The sequence below is a fragment of the Pseudophryne corroboree genome, chromosome 8, assembly GCF_028390025.1.
Source record: "Pseudophryne corroboree isolate aPseCor3 chromosome 8, aPseCor3.hap2, whole genome shotgun sequence".
In the NCBI taxonomy this organism is placed as follows: domain Eukaryota; kingdom Metazoa; phylum Chordata; class Amphibia; order Anura; family Myobatrachidae; genus Pseudophryne; species Pseudophryne corroboree.
Genome location: NC_086451.1, coordinates 39707984 through 39735000, shown reverse-complemented (window position 1 = coordinate 39735000; position 27017 = coordinate 39707984). Strand labels below are relative to the sequence as shown.

General features: G+C 50.7%; 1 protein-coding gene across 2 annotated transcripts in view; it reads right to left on the bottom strand.

The window, feature by feature from the left end:
• The window catches only part of LOC134948348 (histo-blood group ABO system transferase-like), a 162401-nt gene that overhangs the window by 98707 nt on the left and 36677 nt on the right, over positions 1-27017 (bottom strand). The window contains exon 1 of one of the 2 annotated variants that reach the window (XM_063936274.1): positions 1917-2214. The exons of the other annotated variant lie outside the window; for it this stretch is intronic. Within the exon in view, the coding sequence (XP_063792344.1) occupies positions 1917-1950 (34 nt within the window). The 5' untranslated portion in view covers positions 1951-2214. Of the gene's footprint in view, positions 1-1916; positions 2215-27017 lie in introns of those variants that run through there. 2 annotated transcript variants of the gene reach the window in all.

Genomic DNA, 27017 nt, shown 5'->3' with positions numbered 1-27017 from the left:
CGGCACTGGGGGGGGATTGGTTCCAGGATAGAAGCATAGAAGTCGGACCCCCACCCCCTCTCCCCGGCTTGCGTGTATAGAGAGGGGAGGGACAGGTCAGCCCACAGAGACCAATCATACACAGGGCAGGATTGGGAAGGGGAAAGTTCCTCTCCTCTGGTGGACCGGACGGCCACCTCACCTCCTCACTAATTAAGTTCTGTCGGCCTGCCAGCGTGAGTGTACTAAATGAGTCAGGCTGACTCATTAGTACTTGACTGCCTTGTATAATGCTGCGGGCACTTAACTGCAGCTTTCTCTGCCCTGCTGTCTGTGCTGCAGCGTGAGCGGAGCGGCGCTGAGAGCTCTGATCACAGCTGGTAGCCAGAGCGGAGCCGCCGTCCTCCCGTCAGCTGCACACAAACCAACCATCTGTCCGCTCGGCTCGGCTACAACTTCAGCGAGAGAGGGAGGGAGTCGGCGCTCCTCTCCTCGGGCAGAGCTGGCAGACCGCAGGTACTGGCCATCCCAATTTAGGAGGAGGTGAGGTGGCCTTCCGGTCCGCCAGAGGAGAGAACCTTTCCCTTCTCCATCCAGCTACAGTAAATGGTGGCGCTGGCTGGTGGGCGGTAGTGTTGAGTGGCCCGGCGGGTGCCTGCGGAGATTTTTCCGCCTCACAGCGAATGCGCTGTGTGCAGTGCCCCTCTTGCCCATACCTAGTTATGGCCCTGCTGTCAATAATAAATTTGACAAAGATTTTAAACACCAGCACTGTTGTCTGTGTCTTTATTTTAGTTGTTAAGTTATAATAGGTAGTTGTGATTAAATACAGGTAAAGGGGTAACACGAAAAATACCCCGATAGTGGGTTTATAACAATAACTATTTTAAGCATGTAAATCAGGACATTTGACTTTCTCTTTGCTGTTATAAAGTTCATCCTGCTGTTATTGCCTTAATTAAAGTTAGCACTTTAGTTACTGATCTCACCAGTTCCGGAGCATAAATATACACGTCCTACACATTCCAGGCTTCAACTTTAAAGGTTCTCTTCTCCTGTGCTGCATTAAAAAGGATCAGTCTCTCCTTTACTAATACTGAAGCTTTGGGGGTCATTCCGAGTTGATCGTAGCTGTACTAAATTTAGCGCAGCTACGATCATTCACACTGACATGCGAGGCTAGTCCGCCCCGCATGTCAGTGCCGGCCTCCCTGAAGAAGTGCAAAGGCATCGTACAGCGGCGATGCCTTTGCACTTCAAGAGTAGCTCCCGGCCAGCGCAGCTTTAGCGTGCTGGCCGGGAGCTACTCATCGCTCCCCAGCCCACAGCAGCTGCGTGTGATGTCATGCAGCCACTGCGGCCCGCCCCCCATTTAGTCCGGCCATGCCTGCATTGGCCGGACCGCTCCCACGAAACGGCGGCCAAATGCCACCGTTCCGCCTCCTCCCATCCAGCGATTGCCTCTGCCTGTCAATCAGGCAGGGGCGATCGCAGCACTGCTACCACCCTCGGCCATCTGGCATGCGCCGGCACACTACGGCACCGGCGCATGCGCAGTAAGAACCCGTTCACTCGGCTGCGGCAAAAAGCAGCGAGTGAACGGGTCAGAATAACCCCCTGTATCCTAAATAATAATAAAGTTATGGCTGTAGGTATGAAGTGCTAGCTCAGTTCTATTCTACTTCAATCACTGTATAATTTGACAGCACTATCCAACATTACCATTGTTCTATTATAATATCCCGTATACAGTAGTGTTGCTATTATAAGTCACTGGGATATAGGTCACTGTATTTCTTTTTCCCAATAGCCACTGCCATATAATCCTCGATGACTAAAGCCTAGCGCTGGTGTGTTTAATCCCACTTTAAATATGGTTTGGTATCTCTTTGTGGTTTAAAGTGTCAAGTGTAATATAAATGACTTAGTACACTTACACCTCCCTTGAAGATCAGACTGCTGGTGCGGCATCCACTCCCGCGTCTTCTCCCTTTAGCTGATGGGGAGACTAGGAATAGCTGGCTCACTGCTGCCACAACAGCTCCACCTCCGTTGGGAAGGAAGGGCTGCAGTTGGCGTCTGGGTTGCTATGACATCGCTTCCCTCCTGCACTCGCTGGCACCTGGAGCCCTTCTCCAGCCACACTGCCTGGAGCTCTTCTCCGGCTGCCCTGCCGCCCCGACACCCGCCTGGATGACACAGCGGGCTCAGCGCGCAGCACCTCGGTGACCTCCACCTTTGATCTCCGCTCCCCACCGTTGTTGCCAGGTTGTTAACAGGCAGGTACATCGCCCCAGCAGCTGGCCGCTCCAGTCTCTGCTCCTGCTCTGTCCTGCTGCTGCCTGGTCCGGCTGCACTCCCCAAACTCTCCGGCTGCCGCTATAATGTTCACAGCGGCACCGGAGAGACCTAGGTGCGAGCACTCCCAGCGGGATCTGCAGTCTGATCTGTGCCGGTGGGGAGCGTCTTTTATATGCTCCTCAGTGCCGGCATGCGGGTCCCACTCTCTGCACATGGCTCCCTACTTACCGGCGAGCGGGGGTCCCAGCATTGCACACGGCTCAGCTCTCTTTACCGGCACGCGGCTTGTGGATCTATCTTTGCGCCCGGCCATTTGCGCACGCGACACTGTTAATTATGCAGCCTGTCTCCACTGTCCTTCTGTCCCTACTAATTGCCACACAACCACCCCAACAAGACCCAGCGCAGCACCAACACACACCCTCCTTTACTCTATATAAATATGCCATTTACTAGGTGCTTCATCGCGCCCTACGGGCGCTCTTCACACCGTCGCAAGGGGCTACGCCCCCTTAACCCTTGCATGCCTTTCTGGGATTTAATATTTGTATTATATGGAGTATTACCTGCATTCCTTTGTTAGTGGTTAAATATTGCACGATGACAGGGCGTGCGATGGTGAAGGAGGCGCAGCCCCTTGCGACGGCGTGAACAGCACCTGCAGGGCACGATGTACAGAATGTAGCGGGTGCGGGGGGGACAGCGGATGGTGTCTGTAGATGCTGCGGGTGGAGGGGAGGCAGAAGTGGGGGTGGGGCCCGGATGGGGAAGGTTCGGGAGGTGCTGCGCGTGGGGGAGGGGCAGAGGAGTGGGGGATGCAGATGGGGGAGGGGTCCGGAGGCACTGCAGGTGGGGGAGGGGCAGGGGTGCCACGGGTGGGAGAGGGGCAGGTGTGGGGATTTTGTGGATGGGTGAAGGGTTCCGGAGGTGCTGTGGGATGGGTGTGCCGGGGGTTGGGTAGGGGACCGCAGGCACCATGGGTAGGGTAGGGGCAGGTACGGGTGTTGCGGCGGATGGGAAAGGAGGTCCGGAGGTGCTGCAGGTGGTGGAGGGGCAGGTGCGGGGGTGCCATTGGTGGGGGAGGGGTGGGTGAGGGGGGGACCGCTGATGGAGGAGGGTGTCTGCAGATGCTGCGGGTGGAGGGGGGCAGGTGTGGGGGGAGACGTATAAGGGGGTGAATGGTGGAAGGGGCCTGGAGGTGCTGTGGGTGGTGAAGGGGTGGAGGAGTGGGAGCCACGGGTGGTGTAGGGGGTCTGGAGGCACAGCATGTGGGGGAGGGGTGGAGTGCCGCATGTGATGGAGGGGAAGGTGCGGAGGTGTAGTGCATTGGGGAGAGGTCTGGAGGCGCTGCGGGTACTGTACATGCCATAAAAGGTAGTTGGAGGGTATGCAGTAACAGGGCCAGGACAGGGGTGACAGGGTCAGTACAGGGTTGACGGGGCCAGGACAGGGGTGACGGTGCCAGGACAGGGGTGACGGGGCCAGGACAGGGGTGACGGGGCCAGGACAGGGGTGACAGGGCCAGGACAGAAATGATAGGGACAGGATAGGGGTGACAGGGCCAGGGTAGGGGCGGCAGGACCAGGACAGGGGTGACGGGGCCAGTATAGGGTTGACAGGGCAAGCACAGGGGTGACAGGGCCAGGATAGGGGTAACAGGGCCAGCATAAGGGTGACAGGGCCAGGATAAGGGTGAAAGGGCCAGGATAAGGGTGAAAGGGCCAGAATAAGGGTGGCAGGGCAAGGCCAGGGGTGACAGGGACATGACAGAACACAGGGCACGGGAGAGATTGGTATTAGGGACAAAACAGTGGTGACAGACAGATGTGTCTTACCGGAGTCACTGCTGCTGGCTGCTGCTGTTCCATTCCAACCTGTTGGGATCTGCTGCTGCTGGAGACTTGGCATGGCTGACTCTCTCAGGCTGGAGTCCTGCTTTCTCTGCCAGTCCGCATCCCTCCCCCCCTCCTCAGTCACACACCGCAGACCTCGCGCAGCTGCCGGGCACTGTGGTAAGGTGAGACTGGAAATGACTGGTTAGCCCCCAGGAGATGCTGTGGCTGGAGGGAGGAGGGGGTCATAGCATGCACGTGGCGCGGACCTCACGGCTTCCGGGCACTGTGGTAAGGGGAGACTGGGAGTGACTGGTTAGCTCCCAGGAGACACTGCGGCTGGAGGGAGGAGTGGGTCAGAGCCTGCAAGCAGCTCGGATTTCTGCAGCGCTACCCGCCAGCTAAAGTGTGTGAATGAGCTGGGCGCACTCCACTGCGGGTGGCAGCGCTGCAGCTAGCGGTGGGGTTGCCGGGGCTGGAGATAACAGAGGCAGTATGGAACCTGCACAGCGGCAGGTGCCCCACAAAACTGCAGCTAAGAAGTGTGGAGTGTGCCAGAAAGTGACGCTCCTCCGCACCAGAGAGACCCTGCTGAGTATGCCGATGTGGGGGGTCAAGCACACAGTGAGCCGGTGCCCGTCTGTCTGTATGACATACCCCTCACACACCCCCATACCTCCCAAATGTCCCGATTTTCGCGGGACAGTCCCATTTTTTGGGGTCTGTCCCGCTGTCCCACCCGCGGGTCGCAGTGTCCGGCGGTGGGGGGGGGGGGGGGGGGGGCAGTTGGAAAGCTCCTGTACTCGCTGTTCTGCTTAGCAGAGCAGCGGTGAATAGTGGAGACAGAGGGAGAGGGGGCATCAGGGGGTACGGATTACGGGAGGGGTTCCAGCAGCAGAGCCGGATTAAGGGGGGGGGGGGGTGGCCAGGGGATACGTACCGTTGGCCCCACAGTTTTAGGGGGCCACCCCGGCTGGAGTAGCTCTGTCCCAGCTCAGAAGCTCCCCCCGTCCTGCCAGCAACAGCGGCAGCATTGTGCTACAGTCAGCACACGCTGCTGCATATTGGCAGGTCTGTGGTGTTGCAGGGAGGCAGCAGTCTCCCTGCTTTCTTCTCCCTGTGCGGGTGTGTAGGGGGAGCGACCACGTCCTCTGGATTTAGCCCTAGCTGAGGGGCCAAAATCCCATAAAAAAATAAAAATAAAAATAGGAATTTGCATAAGGGGGCGTGGCCGCGCGGGCCGCGATTAGGCCACGCCCCCAACCCACAGCAGGCACAGCAATGAGATAGGGCTCCCCTGTCTCAAGTGCCCTGTGCCCCCCGGACTCATAATCAGCCCCTGGGGGCATGCCAGCAGCTCACAGCGCTGGGCAAGCCCCCTCACTGACGAAAATGGGGGCCCTCCCGTGAAGCCACGCCCCCTTTTCGCCGAGTGTGTTTCCCTCCTTCTGCCTGGAGAAAGCTCCTGCAGAAAGCTGGGAGGTATGCACCCCTGCCTGTGACATGCCCAATGCCCATGCTATCTGCTTCTGCTCCTAGTCTCCTGTAGATTTGGCCAGATCTCTGTGACTCATTTGAATAACTCCGCCCACTGTTGTGACTCCGCCCAGCGTTAGCAAATGAATCACAAGGTCACAGAATAGGGCTATTATATAGGAGATAATTCATGGCTTAATCAAATAATCACTATATACAGTATAATATATATGCATATCCTACAATATCAATATATATACACATATGCTACATCAACAAATAACTCTTGAGGCTGGAGTGAAAAGATTATTACAGGGGATTATAGGTTAGAAGGAAAGAACGGGCATCCCTGCCTGTTGCTCTTTCTTTGTGTCACTGGCCCGCAGCCCCCTTGGTGCCCCGCCCCCTTATCCTGTTACAGCACCACTTTGTGGGAGCGTCATTCTCATAAGATGCAGAGTCTGACCTGCCTGCATACCCATAAATCACTTGGTGATGTCTGTGGGGAAAAAATGAGGTCACAGTTTTATTTATTAACATTATTAAATGTATTGCAGGGCAATTAAAGAAGCTGTGGGCAAGGTTACCCTAAGCCTTCTATAAATTTCCTAGTGGTTAGGGGCATTCACAGCCCTCCAGCCCAAAGGTAAAATCCACCACTGGTCATAAATCCTCTGTTTTTCTCTATCTACACCACCTTTTTTGGGTAAATGACTCACCTCTTTCATATTTCAGTATTCTCTTTGTGTAGATAATACCAGATGTGCTTAGCTTCTCCAGGTTTCTCACTATCTGTGTTGACATGTTACTGAAACTCTGTCTGACATTTTTATCCTGGATGCCATCTTGCCACCTCACAATCAATCTACAAAAACAGTGTTGATAATATTTCCACCGGCCACTGGGGGTCATTCCGAGTTGTTTGCCGCCACCCTCTGGGAGTGTATCTTCACTTTGCAGAATTGCGAACGAAAGATTAGCAGAATTGCGAATAGAAAATTCTTAGCAGTTTCTGAGTAGCTCGAGACTTACTCCTACACTGCGATCAGCTCAGCCCGTTTCGTTCCTGGTTTGACGTCACAATCACGCCCTGCGTTTGGACAGCCACTCCCCCGTTTCTCCAGACTCTCCCGCATTTTATCCTGGCACACCTGCGTTTTTCCGCACACTCCCAGAAAACGGTCAGTTTCTGCCCAGAAACACCCACTTCCTGTCAATCACACTCCGATCACTTCAACGATGAAAAATCTTTGTTCGGACGTGAGTAAATCTACTAAGTTTTGTGCTAAAATACTTAGCGCATGCGCACTGCGTACCATGCGCATGCGCATTTTCGCCTTAATCGCTCCGTTGCGAAAATCGGCAACGAGCGAACAACTCGGAATGACCCCCCATATACGTTGCCACAACCAACATCACTATTTCTGTTGAATTGTTTGCAGATCATGTTACATACCATAAGAATCCGCACTTACACACATACCAGTGACGTGTGGTGAGGGAGAACCTTTCATGTCATACTAACGTTTGCGCCAGAGTTTTGACTGTATAAAGTATATAAAAAAAACAGAAAGAATATGTTTGAAATATCTTCTTTGCATTATTCTAATCATTTTTATAGCCAAAACTCTGGAGTAAAAAGTCTATGGCAGGGGAGGCAGTGCCCTCCCCCCCTTTCCTTCCTCAGCCTACCTTATCCGCACATCTTTGATCAACACTCACAAAATTTCCAGGAGTTTATACTGCTGCCCCTGTGTATAATGCCCAGATGCACCCTTTGGCTCATATATTGTGTGTAAATCTGGCTCTGGTGCTAGCCAGTGCCTCCTGAGCCATTTACCTCATCGCATGTCCCTTGCACATACCTCACGCAAGAAACCATGCAATAGAAAAATTCAGTTCATGCACTCATCCCCGCATTGAATACTGTGATAATCGCCTTACTGGTATTCCCTTAAACACACTTTTTGCCATTGTAATCTATTTTGAATGCCAGCACTAGACAAAACTCTATTGCAAAGCAAGGATCGGCTGTTGCTCCACCTGGTTAGCCAGTATATTGGATGAATGTATTGTACTGAATTCCATATAAATACTTCTGCTCACATAGAAGCCTATCAAACACACTACAACCAACCTATATCTTTTCACTTAACTTTTCGGCTTGACCCCTGTGCTCTTAGCAAGGCCTGTATCTCTTGCCCACACTCCTTCCCTGCTTGACTTTCATGTTTAATAAGACTTTTTCCATGCTGCATCTGCCCCATGAAAAGAAAATGTAGGGCATTTGATATGACCATAGGGTTATAAAATTCTAGGACATGGGGCTGCTTAGTAAATGGCACACATGGGGGGGAGGTAGAGTTATGGTTGCTGGTTTACAAGACGTAGCCTATGGGTTTGAGATAGAGTGATGGGTGGTTATTTGTGCTCTTAATTTATTATCAGGATTTAGGCTGTCTCTTTCACTGGAAGACATTGACCTGCCGAGCCATCCCAATTGGTTGGTGTTGGCTTTGTGGGCAGGATGGCCCAGTTAGCATGCGGCTGAAGTTTTAGGGTACCCTGGGGTGTTTGGGTGTGTGTGTGACGATTACCCTGTGAGGCATTAGGTCATTACTGGGCCAAGTGGGCTCCTTTCTCTGACGTGGTGATATGTTGATAGCTACTTCATGTTGGGGGAGGGTGGGGTGGGCAGTTGGCCACCATCTTTTTTGTCTGTAATTCCCAAAAGCGGGTTGGCAGTTGGCTGCTCCCCTCCCAACCCCCCCCCCCCCCCCCATACTTTCGAGTTGGTGTGGAGGTTGGGCTGCACCTTGGGTCCATCCACATATATATTTTAGGTTAAGTTTTGCTTGTAACGTATTTTAGGTTTCTTTAGGATTTTGTTTATTTTTGCACACAGTCGCTAATTCTTAAATAGGCCTTCCCCTTTTGACACCATACTCCCTAATTGAGTTTTATAGATAAAGCTGACCTAATTACTTATTGACAATCTGGTTGTTCTAGTCTATTATTCCACTAGTGTAAGCATGTGTGCTTGGATGAAAGCAGACCCTAGGATGATAGAGGTTTTATGCATTGGACACAATAGTACATATGTGATTAATATGGATGCTATGTGTGGCAGGATTTACACCGTAAGATTAGTACATCTCGCCCTAAGTGAGCTCACCCCAAAGACGACGTCTTTTTGTGGTTTGAAAAAAAAAATCTTACTTTTTTTAATAATTCAGTTTAGATATTTAAAAGAAAATAGTATGTTTTGGAGAGACAGCATATGTTACTGTACTTACAGGGTTGTAGTGATATTTTCAGATGCACCCCAAAATAAAAGTTTTAAAAATGTTTTTATTAAGTTTAAATAAAAATCTTGTCTTTTAATTCAATATAGATATTTAGAGGGAACATTGTGTCTTTTTGAGAGGCAGCATACAATATATTACTGTACTTGCTGGGTTTTGGGTACCAGTCAGCTGCACCCCAAAATACTAAAAGTTGCATTTTATTATTTGTGGTTTAAAAGTAATTAACAAGTTATTAACTAAATTTAGATATTTCACAGGAAGTGTGAAGTTGCTTGAGTCAAAGTAACTCAGGGGCAGATGTATTAAGTGGAGAAGGCATAAGGAAGTGATAAACAACCAGTGATAAGTACAAGGTGATAAATGCACCAGCCAGTCAGCTCCTAACTGTCAATTTACATATTGGAGGTGATTGGCTGGTGCATTTATCACTTTGCATTTATCACTGGTTACAGAGGCGTAACTAGGGTTTTCGGAGCCCAGGGCAAGATGGAAAATGGCGCCCCCCCCCCCCAAAAAAAAAATTCCAATAAGAAGCATGTGCGCACGCCTCAGGTGCGCGCCGGAAAATGGGCGTGGCCACACAAGAAGGGGTGTGGCCGCACTCCAGAAGGGGTGTGGCCACTGAAAATGGCCCACAGTGCCAGTTACATTGCCCCACAGTGCCGGATACATTGCCCCACAGTGCCAGTTACATTGCCCCACAGTGCCAGTTACATTGCCCCACTGTGCCAGTTACATTGCCCCACTGTGCCAATTACATTGCCCCACAGTGCCGGATACATGCCCCACAGTGCCGGATACATGCCCCACTCAGTGCCAGATACATGCCCCACAGTGCCAGTTACATTGCCCCACAGTGCCGGATACATGCCCCACAGTGCCAGATACATTGCCCCACAGTGCCAGATACATTGCCCCACAGTGACAGAAACATGCCCCACAGTGCCAGTTACATTGCCCCACAGTGCCAGATACATGCCCCACAGTGCCAGTTACATTGCCCCACAGTGCCGGATACAATGCCCCACAGTGCCGGATACATGCCCCACAGTGCCAGTTACATGCCCCACAGTGCCGGATACAATGCCCCACAGTGCCGGATACATGCCCCACAGTGCCAGTTACATGCCCCACAGTGCCAGATACAATGCCCCACAGTGCCAGATACAATGCCCCACAGTGCCAGTTACATTGCCCCACAGTGCCGGATACATGCCTCACAGTGCCAGTTACATGCCCCACAGTGCCAGATACATTGCCCCACAGTGCCAGTTGCATGCCCCACAGTGCCAGTTACATGCCCCACAGTGCCAGTTACATGCCCCACAGTGCCAGATACATGCCCCTCAGTGCCAGGCCCCACTCAGTGCCAGTTACATGCCCCATTTGGTGCCAGTTACATGCCCCACAGTGCCAGTTACATGCCCCACAGTGCCAGGCCCCACTCAGTGCCAGTTACATGCCCCATTTGGTGCCAGTTACATGTCCCACAGTGCCAGATACATTGCCCCACCGTGCCAGATACATTGCCCCACAGTGCCAGATACATGCCCCACAGTGCCAGGCCCCACTTGGTGCCAGATACATACCCCACTGTGCCGCCGGACCCCCCCCCCCCGCCCCCCCCGTGCCGCCGGACCCCCCCCCCCTCACTTACCGGCCGGTGGCTTCTTGTTGCTATGTGAGGGGAAGAGAGCGCAGCGCCTCTCCTTCCCCTCGCCGCTCCAGGTCTCCGGCGGCTGTCTGGCGCCGGTTCGCTAGCCATTCAGAGCTCACGGACCGGCAGCCAATCAGGAGCCGGTCCGCAAGCTCTGATTGGCTAACGCCGGAGACCGGACACAGCAGCGCCGCTAGTGCTGGCAGCGGCGGTGAGGGGAGGGAGAGACGCTGCGCTCTTCTCCCCTAACATTTAGGGTTGACGGGGGCGAGTGGGGCATGATGCCCTGGACGCCGGCGGCGCCCCCCTCTCCTGGGCCTGCCCACTCGCCCTACCCTCTGACTGGTTTATCACTTCCTTATGCCTTCTCCAGGTTAACTTAATACATCTGCCCCTCAGTCACCAGATGCAGCACTTCTTACCAGTGATAAGAGCATTGTCATGAATGGGTAAAAGATAAAAAAAAAGCCGCTTCTTCTATGTGGAATTATATTTACCTTGTTTAAATAGTGATAAGAAAATACAATATAAGAAGTTACTGCAATATAAAACAAGCAACGTGACATATAATGCTTAAAATAAGCCCATACAGTATTCAAATAAACAGCACACATCTGTTAATAATTAAAATAAGAATTTACTTACCGATAATTCTATTTCTCATAGTCCGTAGTGGATGCTGGGACTCCGTCAGGACCATGGGGAATAGCGGGCTCCGCAGGAGACAGGGCACATCTAAATAAAGCTTTTAGGATCACATGGTGCGTACTGGCTCCTCCCCCTATGACCCTCCTCCAAGCCTCAGTTAGGTACTGTGCCCGGACGAGCGTACACAATAAGGAAGGATCTTGAATCCCGGGTAAGACTCATACCAGCCACACCAATCACACCGTACAACTTGTGATCTGAACCCAGTTAACAGTATGATAACAAAAAACGAAGTAGCCTCTGAAAAGATGGCTCACAACAATAGTAATAACCCGATCTTTGTAACAATAACTATGTACAAGTATTGCAGACAATCCGCACTTGGGATGGGCGCCCAGCATCCACTACGGACTATGAGAAATAGAATTATCGGTAAGTAAATTCTTATTTTCTCTAACGTCCTAGTGGATGCTGGGACTCCGTCAGGACCATGGGGATTATACCAAAGCTCCCAAACGGGCGGGAGAGTGCGGATGACTCTGCAGCACCGAATGAGAGAACTCCAGGTCCTCCTTAGCCAGAGTATCAAATTTGTAAAATTTTACAAACGTGTTCTCCCCTGACCACGTAGCTGCTCGGCAAAGTTGTAATGCCGAGACCCCTCGGGCAGCCGCCCAAGATGAGCCCACTTTCCTTGTGGAGTGGGCCTTTACAGATTTAGGCTGTGGCAGGCCTGCCACAGAATGTGCAAGTTGGATTGTGCTACAGATCCAACGTGCAATCGTCTGTTTAGACGCAGGAGCACCCATCTTGTTGGGTGCATACAATATAAACAACGAGTCAGATTTTCTGACTCCAGCTGTCCTTGAAATATATATTTTTAATGCTCTGACAACGTCCAGTAACTTGGAGTCCTCCAAGTCGCTAGTAGCCGCAGGCACCACAATAGGCTGGTTCAAGTGAAAAGCCGAAACCACCTTAGGGAGAAAATGAGGACGTGTCCGCAGTTCTGCCCTGTCCGAATGGAAAATCAGATATGGGCTTTTGTATGATAAAGCCGCCAACTCTGAAACTCTCCTGGCTGAAGCCAGGGCCAATAGCATGGTTACCTTCCATGTAAGGTATTTTAAATCTACCGATTTTAGAGGCTCAAACCAATGAGATTTGAGAAAATTCAAAACTACGTTCAAATCCCACGGTGCCACTGGAGGCACTATTGGGGGTTGTATATGTAGTACACCTTTGACAAAAGTTTGTACTTCAGGCACTGATGCCAATTCCTTCTGGAAGAAGATTGATAAGGCCGAAATTTGAACTTTAATGGACCCCAATTTTAGGCCCATAGACAATCCTGCTTGCAGGAAATGTAAGAATCGACCCAATTGAAATTCTTCCGTTGGAGCCTTCTTGGCCTCACACCACGCAACATATTTTCGCCAAATGCGGTGATAATGTTGTACAGTCACTTCCTTTCTAGCCTTAATCAAGGTAGGAATAACTTCCTCTGGAATGCCCTTTTCTTTTAGAATCCGGCGTTCAACCGCCATGCCGTCAAACGCAGACGCGGTAAGTCTTGGAACATACAAGGTCCCTACTGAAGCAGATCCCTTCTTAGAGGTAGAGGCCATGGATCCTCCGTGAGCATCTCTTGAAGTTCCGGATACCAAGTTCTTCTTGGCCAGTCTGGAGCCACCAGTATTGTTCTTACTCCTCTTTTCCGTATAATTCTCAGTACCTTTGGTATGAGAGGCAGAGGAGGGAACACATACACTGACTGGTACACCCACGGTGTTACCAGAGCGTCCACAGCTATTGCCTGAGGGTCTCTTGACCTGGCGCAATATCTGTCCAGTTTTTTGTTGAGGCGAGACGCCATCATGTCCACCTTTGGTCTTTCCCAACGGTTCACAATCATGTGGAAGACTTCTGGATGAAGTCCCCCCTCTCCCGGGTGAAGGTTGTGTCTGCTGAGGAAGTCTGCTTCCCAGTTGTCCACTCCCGGGATGAACACTGCTGACAGTGCTATGACATGATTCTCCGCCCAGCGCAGAATCCTTGCAGCTTCTGTCATTGCTCTTCTGCTTCTCGTGCCGCCTTGTCGGTTTACGTGGGCGACTGCCGTGATGTTGTCCGACTGGATCAACACCGGCTGACCCTGAAGCAGCGATTTTGCCAGGCTTAGAGCATTGTAGATCGCTCTTAGCTCCAGTATATTTATGTGAAGGGACGTCTCCAGGTTTGACCACACGCCCTGGAAGTTTCTTCCCTGTGTGACTGCTCCCCAGCCTCGTAGGCTGGCATCCGTAGTCACCAGGACCCAGTCCTGTATGCCGAATCTGCGGCCCTCTAACAGATGGGCACTCTGCAACCACCACAGGAGAGACAACCTTGTTCTTGGTGACAGTGTTATCCGCTGATGCATGTGCAGATGCGATCCGGACCATTTGTCCAGCAGATCCCACTGAAATGTCCGTGCATGGAATCTGCCGAATGGAATCGCTTCGTAAGAAGCCACCATCTTTCCCAGGACTCTTGTGCATTGATGTACTGACACAGTTCCTGGTTTTAGGAGGTTCCTGACAAGTTCGGATAACACCCTTGCTTTCTCCTCCGGGAGAAACACCTTTTTCTGAACCGTGTCCAGAATCATTCCCAGGAACAGCAGACGAGTTGTCGGGGTCAATTGAGATTTTGGAAGATTCAGAATCCACCCGTGTTGCTGAAGCACTACCTGGGTTAGTGCTACACCGACTTCCAGCTGTTCTCTGGACTTTGCCCTTATCAGGAAATCGTCCAAGTAAGGGATAATTAATACGCCTTTTCTTCGTAGAAGAACCATCATTTCGGTCATTACCTTGGTAAAGACCCGAGGGGCCGTGGACAAACCAAACGGCAGCGTTTGAAACTGATAATGACAGTCTTGTATCACGAACCTGAGATACCCTTGGTGTGAGGGGTAAATTGGGACATGCAGATAAGCATCTTTTATGTCCAGGGACACCATGAAGTCCCCTTCTTCCAGATTCGCTATCACTGCTCTGAGTGACTCCATCTTGAACTTGAATTTCTGTATGTACAGGTTCAAGGATTTCAGGTTTAGAATAGGTCTTACCGAACCGTCCGGCTTCGGTACCACAAATAGTGTGGAATAATACCCCTTTTCCTGTTGTAGGAGGGGTACCTTGACTATCACCTGCTGAGAATACAGCTTGTGAATGGCTTCCAAAACCGACGTCCTTTCTGAGGGAGACGTTGGTAAAGCAGACTTTAGGAACCGGCGAGGGGGAGACCTTTCGAACTCCAACATGTAACCCTGAGATATTATCTGCAGGATCCACGGGTCCACTTGTGAGCGAGCCCACTGATTGCTGAAAATCTTGAGTCGACCCCCCACCGCTCCTGAGTCCGCTTGTAAAGCCCCAGCGTCATGCTGATGGCTTTGTAGAACCCGGGGCGGGCTTCTGGTCCTGGGCAGGGGCTGCTTGCTGTCCTCTCTTACCCTTTCCTCTGCCTCGCGGCAGATAAGACTGTCCTTTTGGTCGCTTGTTTTTATAGGAGCGAAAGGACTGAGGCTGAAAAGACGGTGTCTTTTTCTGTTGGGAGGGGGTCTGAGGTAAAAAAGTGGATTTGCCGGCAGTTGCCGTGGCCACCAGGTCCGAAAGACCGACCCCAAATAATTCCTCTCCTTTATATGGCAATACTTCCATATGCCTTTTGGAATCCGCATCACCTGACCACTGTCGCGTCCATAAACTTCTTCTGGCAGATATGGACATCGCGCTTACTCTTGATGCTAGAGTACAAATATCCCTCTGAGCATCTCGCATATAAAGAAAAGCATCCTTTAATTGCTCTAGAGTCAATAAAATACTGTCCCTATCCAGGGTATCAATATTTTCAGTCAGAGAATCCAACCACACTACCCCAGCACTGCACATCCAGGCTGAGGCTACTGCCGGTCGCAGTATAACACCAGTATGTGTGTATATACTCTTCAGTGTAGTTTCCAGCCTCCTATCTGCTGGATCCTTGAGGGCGGCCGTATCAGGAGACGGCAACGCCACTTGCTTTGATAAACGTGTGAGCGCCTTATCCACCCTAGGGGGTGTTTCCCAGCGCGCCCTAACCTCTGGTGGGAAAGGGTATAATGCCAATAACTTCTTGGAAATTAGCAGTTTTCTATCTGGGTTAACCCACGCTTCGTCACACACGTCATTCAATTCCTCTGATTCTGGAAAAGCTACAGGTAGTTTTTTCACCCCCCACATAATACCCCTTTTTGAGGTACCAGCAGTATCAGAGATCTGCAAAGCCTCCTTCATTGCCGTGATCATATAACGTGTGGCCCTATTGGAAAATACGTTTGTTTCTTCACCGTCGACACTAGATTCATCTGTGTCGGTACCCGTGTCGACTGACTGAGGTAAGGGACGTTTTACAGCCCCTGACGGTGTCTGAGACGCCTGAGCCGGTACTAACTGGTTTTCCGGCCGTCTCATTTCGTCAACTGACTTTTGTAATGTGCTAACATTATCACGTAATTCCATAACTAAAGCCATCCATTCCGGTGTCGACTCCCTAGGGGGTGACATCACCATTACCGGCAATTGCTCTGCCTCCACACCAACATCGTCCTCATACATGTCGACACACACGTACCGACACACAGCAGCCACACAGGGAATGCTCTAATCGAAGACAGGACCCTCTTAGCCCTTTGGGGAGACAGAGGGAGAGTTTGCCAGCACACACCAAAAGCGCTATAAATGTATATAAACAACCCTAGAAGGTGTTGTTTTTGATATAAGCGCTTTTAATATATCAATATCGCCAAATTATGCCCCCCTTCTCTTTGTTACCCTGTTTCTGTAGTGCAGTGCAGGGGAGAGTCCTGGGAGCCTTCCTCACCAGCGGAGCTGAGCAGGAAAATGGCGCTGAGTGCTGAGGAGAATAAGCTCCGCCCCTTTTTCGGCGGGCTTTTCTCCCGGGTTTTAAGAAAACTGGCCTGGGTTAAATACATACATATAGCCTTAATGGCTATATGTGATGTATTTATTTTGCCACTAAAGGTATTTAATATTGCTGCCCAGGGCGCCCCCAGCAGCGCCCTGCACCCTCCGTGACTGAATCAGTGAGACGTGTAGCAACAATGGCGCACAGCTGCAGTGCTGTGCGCTACCTTCATGAAGACTGAGGAGTCTTCTGCCGCCTGCTTTCCGGACCTCCGTCTTCAGCGTCTGTAAGGGGGATCGGCGGCGCGGCTCCGGGACGAACCCCAGGAGGACCTGTGTTCCGACTCCCTCTGGAGCTAAGTGTCCAGTAGCCTAAGACTCCAATCCATCCTGCACGCAGGTGAGTTGGAAATCTCTCCCCTAAGTCCCTCGATGCAGTGAACCTGTTGCCAGCAGGATTCACTGAGATTTAAACCTAAAAAAACTTTTTCTAAGCAGCTCTTTAGGAGAGCCACCTAGATTGCACCCTTCTCGGACGGGCACAAAAACCTAACTGAGGCTTGGAGGAGGGTCATAGGGGGAGGAGCCAGTACGCACCATGTGATCCTAAAAGCTTTATTTAGATGTGCCCTGTCTCCTGCGGAGCCCGCTATTCCCCATGGTCCTGACGGAGTCCCAGCATCCACTAGGACGTTAGAGAAAAGAATGGTATCTGCCTATATTGTGGATAAAGTGAAACATTCTATGAGGTCAAAGACAGACTTGTGTAACATTATAATGCCTTCCAGCAGTGGCGTCACTAATGGGGTTCCAACCACATTTGGGTATCACCAATATTCTGGCTCCTAATCAGCGATAGGAGCCGGGTGCTGTATTGTAACATTACGTGTCACACCCGGCTCCTGTCACTGTGTAGGAGCTGGCAGGGCCGTCTTAACAGCAGCGTGGGCAAAGCAGTACCTACCCATCCTCCAGTGGTAAGGGTGGGGGGTGCTATCAGTGGCAGCTTTGATGTCCTGTGGGCGGTAGGGGGTGTTCTATGTTCTGCTCAGCATGTAGGACCTGGAGCAGTCATTTCTGCTAATTACTCCTCTACTGCACAGATGTTGGTAGATGAGGCACTAAACTGTAGAAGGGGGCATTGAGCTGAATGAAGGGGCCCCGATACATGACTTTCAGGGTAGTAGGGGGTGTTTAATACACAGGGGAGGGGTGGATAGTGGAGTGGACTTACAGTAATATTCATCATTTTCCGGTGGGAGGCCAGCTTGCTTGACTGCAGATATCTCCAGATCCTGGTGGAAATAGATTTCTTAGCTTAAAATGGTATTAAAAAAAACTAGAGCGTCCCACCTTTCAGGAGGTACTGTGGACTTCAGGATCAGAGTTCAGGAGCCAGAGCAATCCACCGCCGAATATATAAAACTGTATACCAGGCGTATGGAACTGGAGCAGGAACCAGCTGCTGGACCAATGCTTTGAAGTCAGATATTTCCTGTTCCCCAGGGCTGGTATTCACAAATCTGGTACCCCTGAAAAAAGAGGACCCTCAGCTATCAGCCTATGGCCCTTAGACTCCTGGGACCCTTGGGCAACTGCCCATTGAGCCCATATGAAAGGACGGCCCTGGGAACCGACACAACAGATAACATCTACAGATAACCGAGGGAAGCCAGTAACTCAGGGAGCCCTGGAGTGACAAAAATTGGGGTTTGGGACACAAAGCCACACCCATCCCATGAAGCTACATCCCTCTCATGAAGTCGCACACCCTTTTTGAAGCACAAATTCTTCAGAACCGCACTGGGTGTCATAGGGGTAAGTAATACCCCTGCCCTCTAGTTCATTTTATACCATATTAGAATGAGCAGGTCCAGGGTCATATCTAGATATTTTGTAGGCTCTAAGGCAAAAGTTTGTAAGAACCCCTATGTACCACCCGATGGTTAATAATATGTATATAACACATGTAGCTTTGACAGGGAAGGTGGCCCCTCTCAGCTCTGGGTCCCATAGCTGCTGCACTCCCTGCACCTATGGTAGCTATGCCCTTGTATATAATACATGTAACTGTGAGAGGGAAGGCGGCCCCTCTCCGCTCTGGGCCCCATAGCAGCTGCACTCCCTGCACCTATGGTAGCTACACCCTTGTATATAACACATGTAACTGTGACAGGGAAGGTGGCCCCTCTCAGCTCTGGGCCCCATAGCAACTGCACTCCCTGCACCTATGGTAGCTACACCCCTGTATATAACACATGTAACTGTGACAGGGAAGGTGGCCCCTCTCCGCTCTGGGCCCCATAGCAGCTGCACTCCCTGCACCTATGGTAGCTACACCCTTGTATATAACACATGTAACTGTGACAGGGAAGGTGGCCCCTCTCAGCTCTGGGCCCCATAGGAGCTGTACTCCCTGCACCTATGGTAGCTATGCCCTTGTATATAACACATGTAACTGTGACAGGGAAGGTGGCCCCTCTCAGCTCTGGGCCCCATAGCAGCTGCACTCCCTGCACCTATGGTAGCTATACCCATGCATATAACATATGTACTGTGACAGGGAAGGTGGTTCCTCTCCGCTCTGGGCCCTATAGCAGCTGCACTACCTGAACCTATGGTATCTACACCCTGTATATAACACATGTAGCTGTGACAGGGAAGGTGGCCCCTCTCAGCTCTGGGCCCCATAGCAGCTGCACTCCCTGCACCTATAGTAGCTGCGCCCTTGTATATAACACATGTAACTGTGACAGGGAAGGTGGCCCCTCTTAGCTCTGGGCCCCATAGCAGCTGCACTCCCTGCACCTATGGTAGCTACTCCCTTGCATATAACACATGTAACTGTGACAGGGAAGGTGGCCCCTATCAGCTCTAGGCCCCATAGCAGCTGAACACCTTGCATCCATGCAGTGGCGTCACAAGGCCGGTGTGGGGGGTGCAGACCGCACCCGGGTGTGACGCCTGGAAGGGGTGACAGCAATCTGTGGGCTCCTCCGCAGTGACAGGAGCCAGGTGCTGCAGTGTGAAAGTCTGCTAAAGCACCCGGCTTCTGTCACAGAATAGGAGCCGACAGCGCTGTAGACAGTCTCCGGGGGCAGCCCAGTACAGCCCAGCATCTCTGGAGATGCTGGGCACAGCCCCGGAGTGATGATCCCACAAGGTCACGCCTCTTTAATTGTGGTCACGCCCCCTTTTGGTCCATATCAAGGGTGTACATCGGGTGTCGTGGCCCCTCTCAGCCCTGGGCCCCATAGCAGCTGTACTCCCTGCACCTACTGTAGATACACCCTGTATATGACACATGTAACTGTGAGAGGGAAGGTGGCCCTCTCAGCTCTGGGCCCCATAGCAGCTGCACTCCCTGCACCTATGGTAGCTACACCCTTGTATATAACACATGTAACTGTGACAGGGAAGGCGGCCCCTCTCAGCTCTGGGCCCCATAGCAGCTGCACTCCCTGCACCTATGGTAGCTACACCCTGTGTATAACACATGTAACTGTACCAGGGAAGGTGGCACCTCTCAGCTCTGGGCCCCATAGCAGCTGCACTCCCTGCAACTATGGTAGCTACACCCTTGTATATAACACATGTAACTGTGACAGGGAAGGTGGCCCCTCTCAGCTCTGGGCCCCATAGCAGCTGAACACCTTGCATCCATGGTAGCAACACCCTTGTTTACAGGTTCTTTTAGTGTCTGACAGATAAACACACAGTTACAGTAGCCTGTTTGCAGTTTGCACTGGATTGCAATTGCTAGCTAGTGTGTCTGGGAAACAAAAAAAACAATATTCAAAGCAAGGAGAAAAGAAGATTCTTGTTTGGGGGCACTCTTATGTTAACACTTTTTAAATAAATGCCTTCATAATTAAATACAACACACATTTCTAATGATCGACAAATTAAAATGCTTATTAAATATGTGGGTTTATTCCCAGTGACACACAACTTCTCCAGTGGTTTGTACCAACACTGTAACAATACCGTAGTACCATAAAAATGTCAGTTCTGAGAATACAGTAGAAGGTCCCTCTATGCAAGAACACTCATAATGTATATCAGATATCAGAATATTCTCTGGTGGATCGGACGATATATCGTTCACATCGTCCAGTGTGTTTTCACTATTATCGCTAGCGATGCACGCTCCCACGAGTCGTTAATGATGTACAATATCTTTACTTTTTACCTTGAACTAAAGATATTGGCCCTCATTCCGAGTTGTTCGCTCGCAAGTGAATTTTAGCAGCTTTGCACACGCTAAGCCGCCGCCTACTGGGAGTGAATCTTAGCATCTTAAAATTGCGAACGATGTATTCGCAATATTGCGATTACACACCTCGTAGCAGTTTCTGAGTAGCTCCAGACTTACTCGGCATCTGCGATCAGTTCAGTGCTTGTCGTTCCTGGTTTGACGTCACAAACACACCCAGCGTTCGCCCAGACACTCCCCCGTTTCTCCAGCCACTCCCGCGTTTTTCCCAGAAACAGTAGCGTTTTTTCCCACACGCCCATAAAACGGCCTGTTTCCGCCCAGTAACACCCATTTCCTGTCAATCACATTACGATCGCCAGAACGATGAAAAAGCCATGAGTAAAATTCCTAACTGCATAGCAAATTTACTTGGCGCAGTCGCAGTGCGAACATTGCGCATGCGCACTAAGCGGAAAATCGCTGCGATGCGAAGATTTTTACCGAGCGAACAACTCGGAATGAGGGCCATTGTACAAGACTGCATGCTCCTGGATGTGACCGGGTGCTGTGACTGACAGGATAGTAAACGATATCGGGCCTAATTCAGACCTGATTGCTGTTGTGCTAATTCGCAAGGTGGCCAATTATCGAATGACTGCGCATGCATACGGATCGTATATATATATATATATATATATACTGTATACAGGCAATTGCGGAGGGCACCCGGGTTTACCTACAGTCTGCAGCGAGTGCCGGGCACCTGTCTATAATATATATATATATATATATATATCTCCTATGTAATAGCCCAGATCAGTGAGTCTGTGCCTGTGTGTAGGCGTGGCTAGGAGCTCTCATTGGGTTAGTGGCAGGTCTATCACACCCAGTCCACAGCTGATTGGGCGAGAAACGTCCTCCCACACAGGTTACATCCAATGGGAGGCTCTGCCCTTTGGCTGCTGTGTGTTCACAGAGCAGGATTAACAATAGGGCTGATGGAGCTGCAGCTCCAGGTCCACACCCCAAAATAGTCCCACTGCATCTGCAGCAACATACCCTCCAACAATTTACACACAAAAATCGCTACAAATTCGAAAATGGGTGTGGGCACGGGTAAAGTGGCATGGCCACGCCCCTATTCCTATACTATCAATAGAAGTTTGGAGAGCCAAAAATTGGTAAAGACCATAAAAAAAGGTACTGTTCCTGCCAAAAAGGTACAGCTGGAGGGTATGCCACTGCATCTGCAGCAAGTCTCTGCGCTGTAGATAGGGGAAAAAAAAACTTTTACTGCAGCATCCTATGTCCTGCTGCCAGTCCGCCTACCCCTTCCGGCATCAACAATCCCCACTTCCTAGCCGCAGCGCAGGTGGAACAAAAGCTGCGGCCACCGGCATAGATGTATATGAAAGCGGCGCAGCGGAAGGCTTTCATAGCTCTCCCTGCTCCACATACTCTCTGAGTCCTGGAGCCTCCTCTGCGCGTGATGTCACAGAAGTACCTTCCCGCCACAGCCGCGCCCAGATCCCCAGAGGCCCTGACTCCGCAACACAGCACCTGGGCTGCCGGCCTGGAAGCCCCGAGATGGCAAATGTAACGGACAGAGGGGATGATATCGCGGAGGGTACCAGCCAGTCACTATAGTTAGCGCCGATGTCCCAATGCATTGCATTACATGAAAGTAGATGCACTTAATAAACTACAGCTCCCAGCAGCCCTTAGTGCAGGAGTATTCCGGCGCTAAGGCCTGCTGGGAGCTGTAGTTTATTGAGTGCATCTTCTTCCCTGTAATGCGGTACATTGGGACAGCGACGCTAACAATAGTGACTGGCTGCTTGACTGCTGTGCGAGTCTCTGGGAGAGCCACTGCCAAAGGGAGGACATATGTATGCCATTTGAGTTCTTATGTAAAAGATTCCACATAAATTTTGAGCGAACTAGAAAATCTGGAGTGGAAACAAAGTTTGAAATGGGCTTCTATAGACGTAGAGGCACTTTAGACAAGTATTCCCCATAAAAGGGGCAGAGAGACTGTAAAGAGGTTTTTGGATAAGGATCCAAATATTAATGAGAAGAAAAAAGAGTTTATCTTGGAGTGCATCCATTATATATTAACAAACAATTATTTCAAGTTTCAAAAACAATTCTTTAATCAGGACTGTGGAGTTGCAATGGGGAATCCTTTTGCACTGAGTCTGGCTAATCTGTACTTAGGTAAATGGGAAGGAGATGTAATATATAGCAATAATCCATTTAGAGAATATATAAAAATATTTAAGTGGTACATAGATGATGTACTTAATATGGGAGGGAGACGAGGAGACCTTCCAAAAATGTCTGAATTATTTAAATAAGAATGAATATAATCTACGTTTTACCTCAAAGATTAATAGTAATTCTTAGATCTGGTGTTAGAGGGTAGTAGAGAAAAATGACGTAAGACCTATAAATACCTATACACGTGAAAGGAGTGGATCAAAATAACTATGGGGGTGATTCCGAGTTGTTCGCTCGCTAGCTGCTTTTAGCAGTATTGCACACGCTAAACCGCCGCCTACTGGGAGTGTATCTTAGCATAGCAGAATTGCGAACGAAAGATTAGCAGAATTGCGAATAGAAATTTCTTAGCAGTTTCTGAGTAGCTCGAGACCTACTCACAGATTGCGATCAGCTCAGGCCGTTTCGTTCCTGGTTTGACGTCACAAACACACCTAGCGTTCGCCCAGCCACTCCCCCGTTTCTCCAGACACTCCCGCGTTTTTCCCTGAAACGCCTGCATTTTTCCGTACACTCCGAGAAAACGACCAGTTTCCGCCCAGAAACACCCACTTCCTGTCAATCACACTACGATCAGCAGAACGATGAATCAGAATCAGAATCAGAATCAGAATCAGCTTTATTGGCCAGGTGTACTCACGTACACTAGGAATTCTTTGTGGTACAATGCATCGCCAAGCAGCAACATGGAGGAAAAAAATGTAGCATACATTACAAACATTACACATATGAGTTCATACTGCACATATGCAACTGTACAGTAGACATATTATACATTTAAGACTAAAAACTAAGGCTGCTTGGCAGAGCAGCACCGAGGCAGCCATCCGCGGCGCCAACTAGAACTCACATAATGCACATAATACAGAAGATTTTAGCATTACATCAAAAGATAAACCACACAGACAAAGACACAGAAAGAATAATGCATGATTGGTGTAGGCATTTTGAGTAATAACCTCCAGGGGTTGTGTATTCCACCATCAAAAACCTTGTTACGCCGTGAGTAAAATACCAAACTTTTGTGCTAATTTACTTGGCGCAGGCGCACTGCGAACATTGCGCATGCGCAGTTTGCGACTAATCGCTCCGTAGCGGAAAAAAATAACGAGCGAACAACTCGGAATGACCCCCACTATACGTTATCATAGCTGTCATTTGAAAAAATGGGTTACAAACATTCCTTATTCACAGTTTATAAGACTATGTCGTAATTTCTCTAGTGTATCAAAATTTGAAGAACAAAGGGGTCATTCAGACCTGATTGCACGCTAAAAAATTTTTGCAGCGCTGCGATCAGGTCAGAACTGCGCATGCATATGCTCCGCAATGCGCAGGCACGTTGCCCTCCCAGCAACGGACATCGCTGGGAAGCAACGGACTTACCGAAGAAAGCAATCGCACCGGTGATCACAAGAACATTGACAGGAAGAGGCCGTTTGGGGGTGTCAACTGACCATTTCCAGGGAGTGTCCAAAGAAACGCAGGCGTGTCTAGTCGTTTTAAGGGAGGGTTCCTGACGTCAGCTCCAGGCCGAATCATCGCAGCAGCTGAGTAAAGGTGGGTACACACTATTAGATATATCTGCAGATCAATTGATCTGCAGATATATCTATGTACGGATCGGGCAGTGTGCTGTGCATACACACAGCCCGATCCGTCGGGGGACTGACGTCATGAACTGGGCGGCAATCACCGCCGGCCGCCGCAGCATGTGTAGGGGCGGTCGGACGACCGCCCCGTACACACACAGCGACGGGCCAATATATCGTTAGATATATTGGCTGTCGGCTGTGCTGCGCGGCCGACGCGATACGTCTGTGAACGACGGAGTTCACCGACGTATCGCCCGTACACACTGGCCGACGGTCCCGCGATGTATCGGCCGTTCAAGAGAACGGCCGATACATCGACCAGTGTGTACGGGCCTTAAGTCCTGAGTAATGCAGGCCCATAGTGAGATTTATAAAGACAGGTTTGAGGAGAAAATGTTCCCGAAAGAGGTGATAGAAAGATCCTGGGCAGGGCGGGTTCTAGACCTTGCGGTGCCCAGGGCGAAAGTTTCCTTTGGCGTCCCCCCCCCCCCGACAGGTCAAATAAGGTTAGTACGTGCCGCAAAAAGAAGGGCGTAACTTCATAGGGAAGGGGCATGGTCACAGTTTTGCCCCCTGTAGTTTTGCTCCCTGTAGAGTTGTGCCCCCTGTAGAGATGTGCCCCCAGTAGCTGTTGTGCCCCCTGCAGCTGTGCCCCCAGTAGTTGTGCCTCCAGTAGTTTTGCCACCAGTACTGCGCCCTCAGTAGTTGTGCCTCCAGTAGTTTTGCCACCAGTAGCTGTGCCCTAGTAGCTCCGCTTACCAAAAATAAAAAAAATAAAAAATCCTCACCAGCCCCGCTCCTGCTTCCCGACTGCTGCTGCCCTCCGTCCCGGCCGCTCCCACAATGCTGTGCGGTGCGCAATGACGTCAGATAGCGGGGAAAGGTCCTCTCCATGAAGGGAAACTAAACGCTACCTCACTGTGTGTCTAGTTTCCCTTCGCATAGAGGACCTTTTCCTAACCAACGCTGCCGCCACCCCAGTTAGTAGCGGCTCTTGTCACGGCAGCGGCGCCCTCAGTACAGCGGTGCCCCGGGCAAAAATCCTGCTTGCCCGTGGCAAGAGCCGCTACTGAACCTGGGCAATTAGAGGTGACAAAAACGCAGTTCCACCCCCGTTTCGGCCCATTTTAACCACTGTACATACCCTCATATAAATTAGGGTTAATATGAAAAATTGCCTAAGTGTATCTTATCCTTTGGATGAATTGTTGTAAAGAGTTAGTAAAATTAGGATGAAAATTGGTTAAGTGTATTTTATCTCTCTCCAGATCGGGGCCGGCGCTTCCATTAGGCAGCTTTAGGCAGCTGCCTATGGGCGCCAGAACCTGAGGGGGCGGGTCGCTGTCACTGGGGCATGTGGCTGTCTGTGAAAAAAAATTAAGTATGAGGGAGCGGCCTCCTCTGCAAATGTGACGGTCACATTTTCCGTCAGCTCCGCCGGCTCCAGCTCTACTTCAGTACCTGAAGGGAAGTGCCTCAAGCGCTGCCTCTGCCCTGTGAGTTAAGAGCCCCTGTAAGCTGCTCTGGGCTGCTCCACTCACGCTTTCCCGGGTGCCGGTGTCCGTGTTCGCCTGCTGCCGCCCGTCTCTACGTCCCGCTGGTGACATCTCCGGAGGGGGGTGATTAGCTTGAGCTGCTCTCGGTAAGTGAGAGACAGCGGCTACAGAGGAGACTGCAGGCGGCCTCCTGCTGTTGTTGTTCCATGCGTGAATCACCAATTCCTGCAGCCTGCAATCTGTTCTCCTTGGCCTGGCCCCCACTATACATTTTCATGGGCTGATTGTAGTGATTTTGGGTGTCATAAATATATATATATATATATATATATATATATATATATATATGTGCAGTATATCCCCACAGCTCCATATATATATATATATATATATATATATATATATATATATACACACAGTGGTCGAAGTGGGGCGGTATACGGCGGTATGGTATGCCGTCACTTCTTCCACTGACCCGGAAATGAAAATGTGCAGCAGGAGGCGAGGGAAGTGGCCATCCTGCTGCACATTGTGCTCCTGTCCCTGATCGATGGCCAGCGGCTGTGTAGAGTGCTGTTGTAGCTCACAGCCGCCCTCCACCTGCCGCCGCCAGCCCGGCTCTCGCATGACACTCCACGGCTCAAAGCTGCCCAGCCGCCGCCAGCCCGGCTCCCGCCACCCTGACAGCGCAGCTGCCCAACTCAGTCTGGAACTGATGGAAGAGAGTGTCAGTGTGGGGACATGTGTGTGTGTGTGTAAATGTGGCTGTGTGTGTGACTGTGAGTATGTAGATATGTGGCTATGTGTGTATAAGTGGTATAATGTGTGTGTGTGTATATGGCATTGTGTAAATGTGGCTGGGTGTGTATTTTTTATATATGTAAGTGTGTGTATGCGTGTATATGTGGTTTTGTGAGTATACCTGAACTGGGCCGAGTGGGGGGGCAATATGATCTTTTTCGTCTCCGGGCATCTGGTATTAACTTACGCCCCTTGTCAGTCGCTCACCGCCACCAGCCGCTCACCGCTGCCAGCCACCAGCCGCTCACCGCCGTCAGCCGCTCACCGCCACCAGCCACTCACCGCCACCAGCCAACAGCCGCCCGCTGCTCACCGTCGCCAGCCGCTCACCCGCAACAAATGGTGGTCAGAGGGACCTAACCCACCAAAGGCCTCCTTATCACTGCCGCTGCCCATGGGTGCCTCCGCCGACCACAGTCAGGTAATGTTCCCCTGCTGTCACTCTCTCTCCCTGTCGTTACTGTCCCTACTGTCACTCTCTCTCTCTCCCTGCT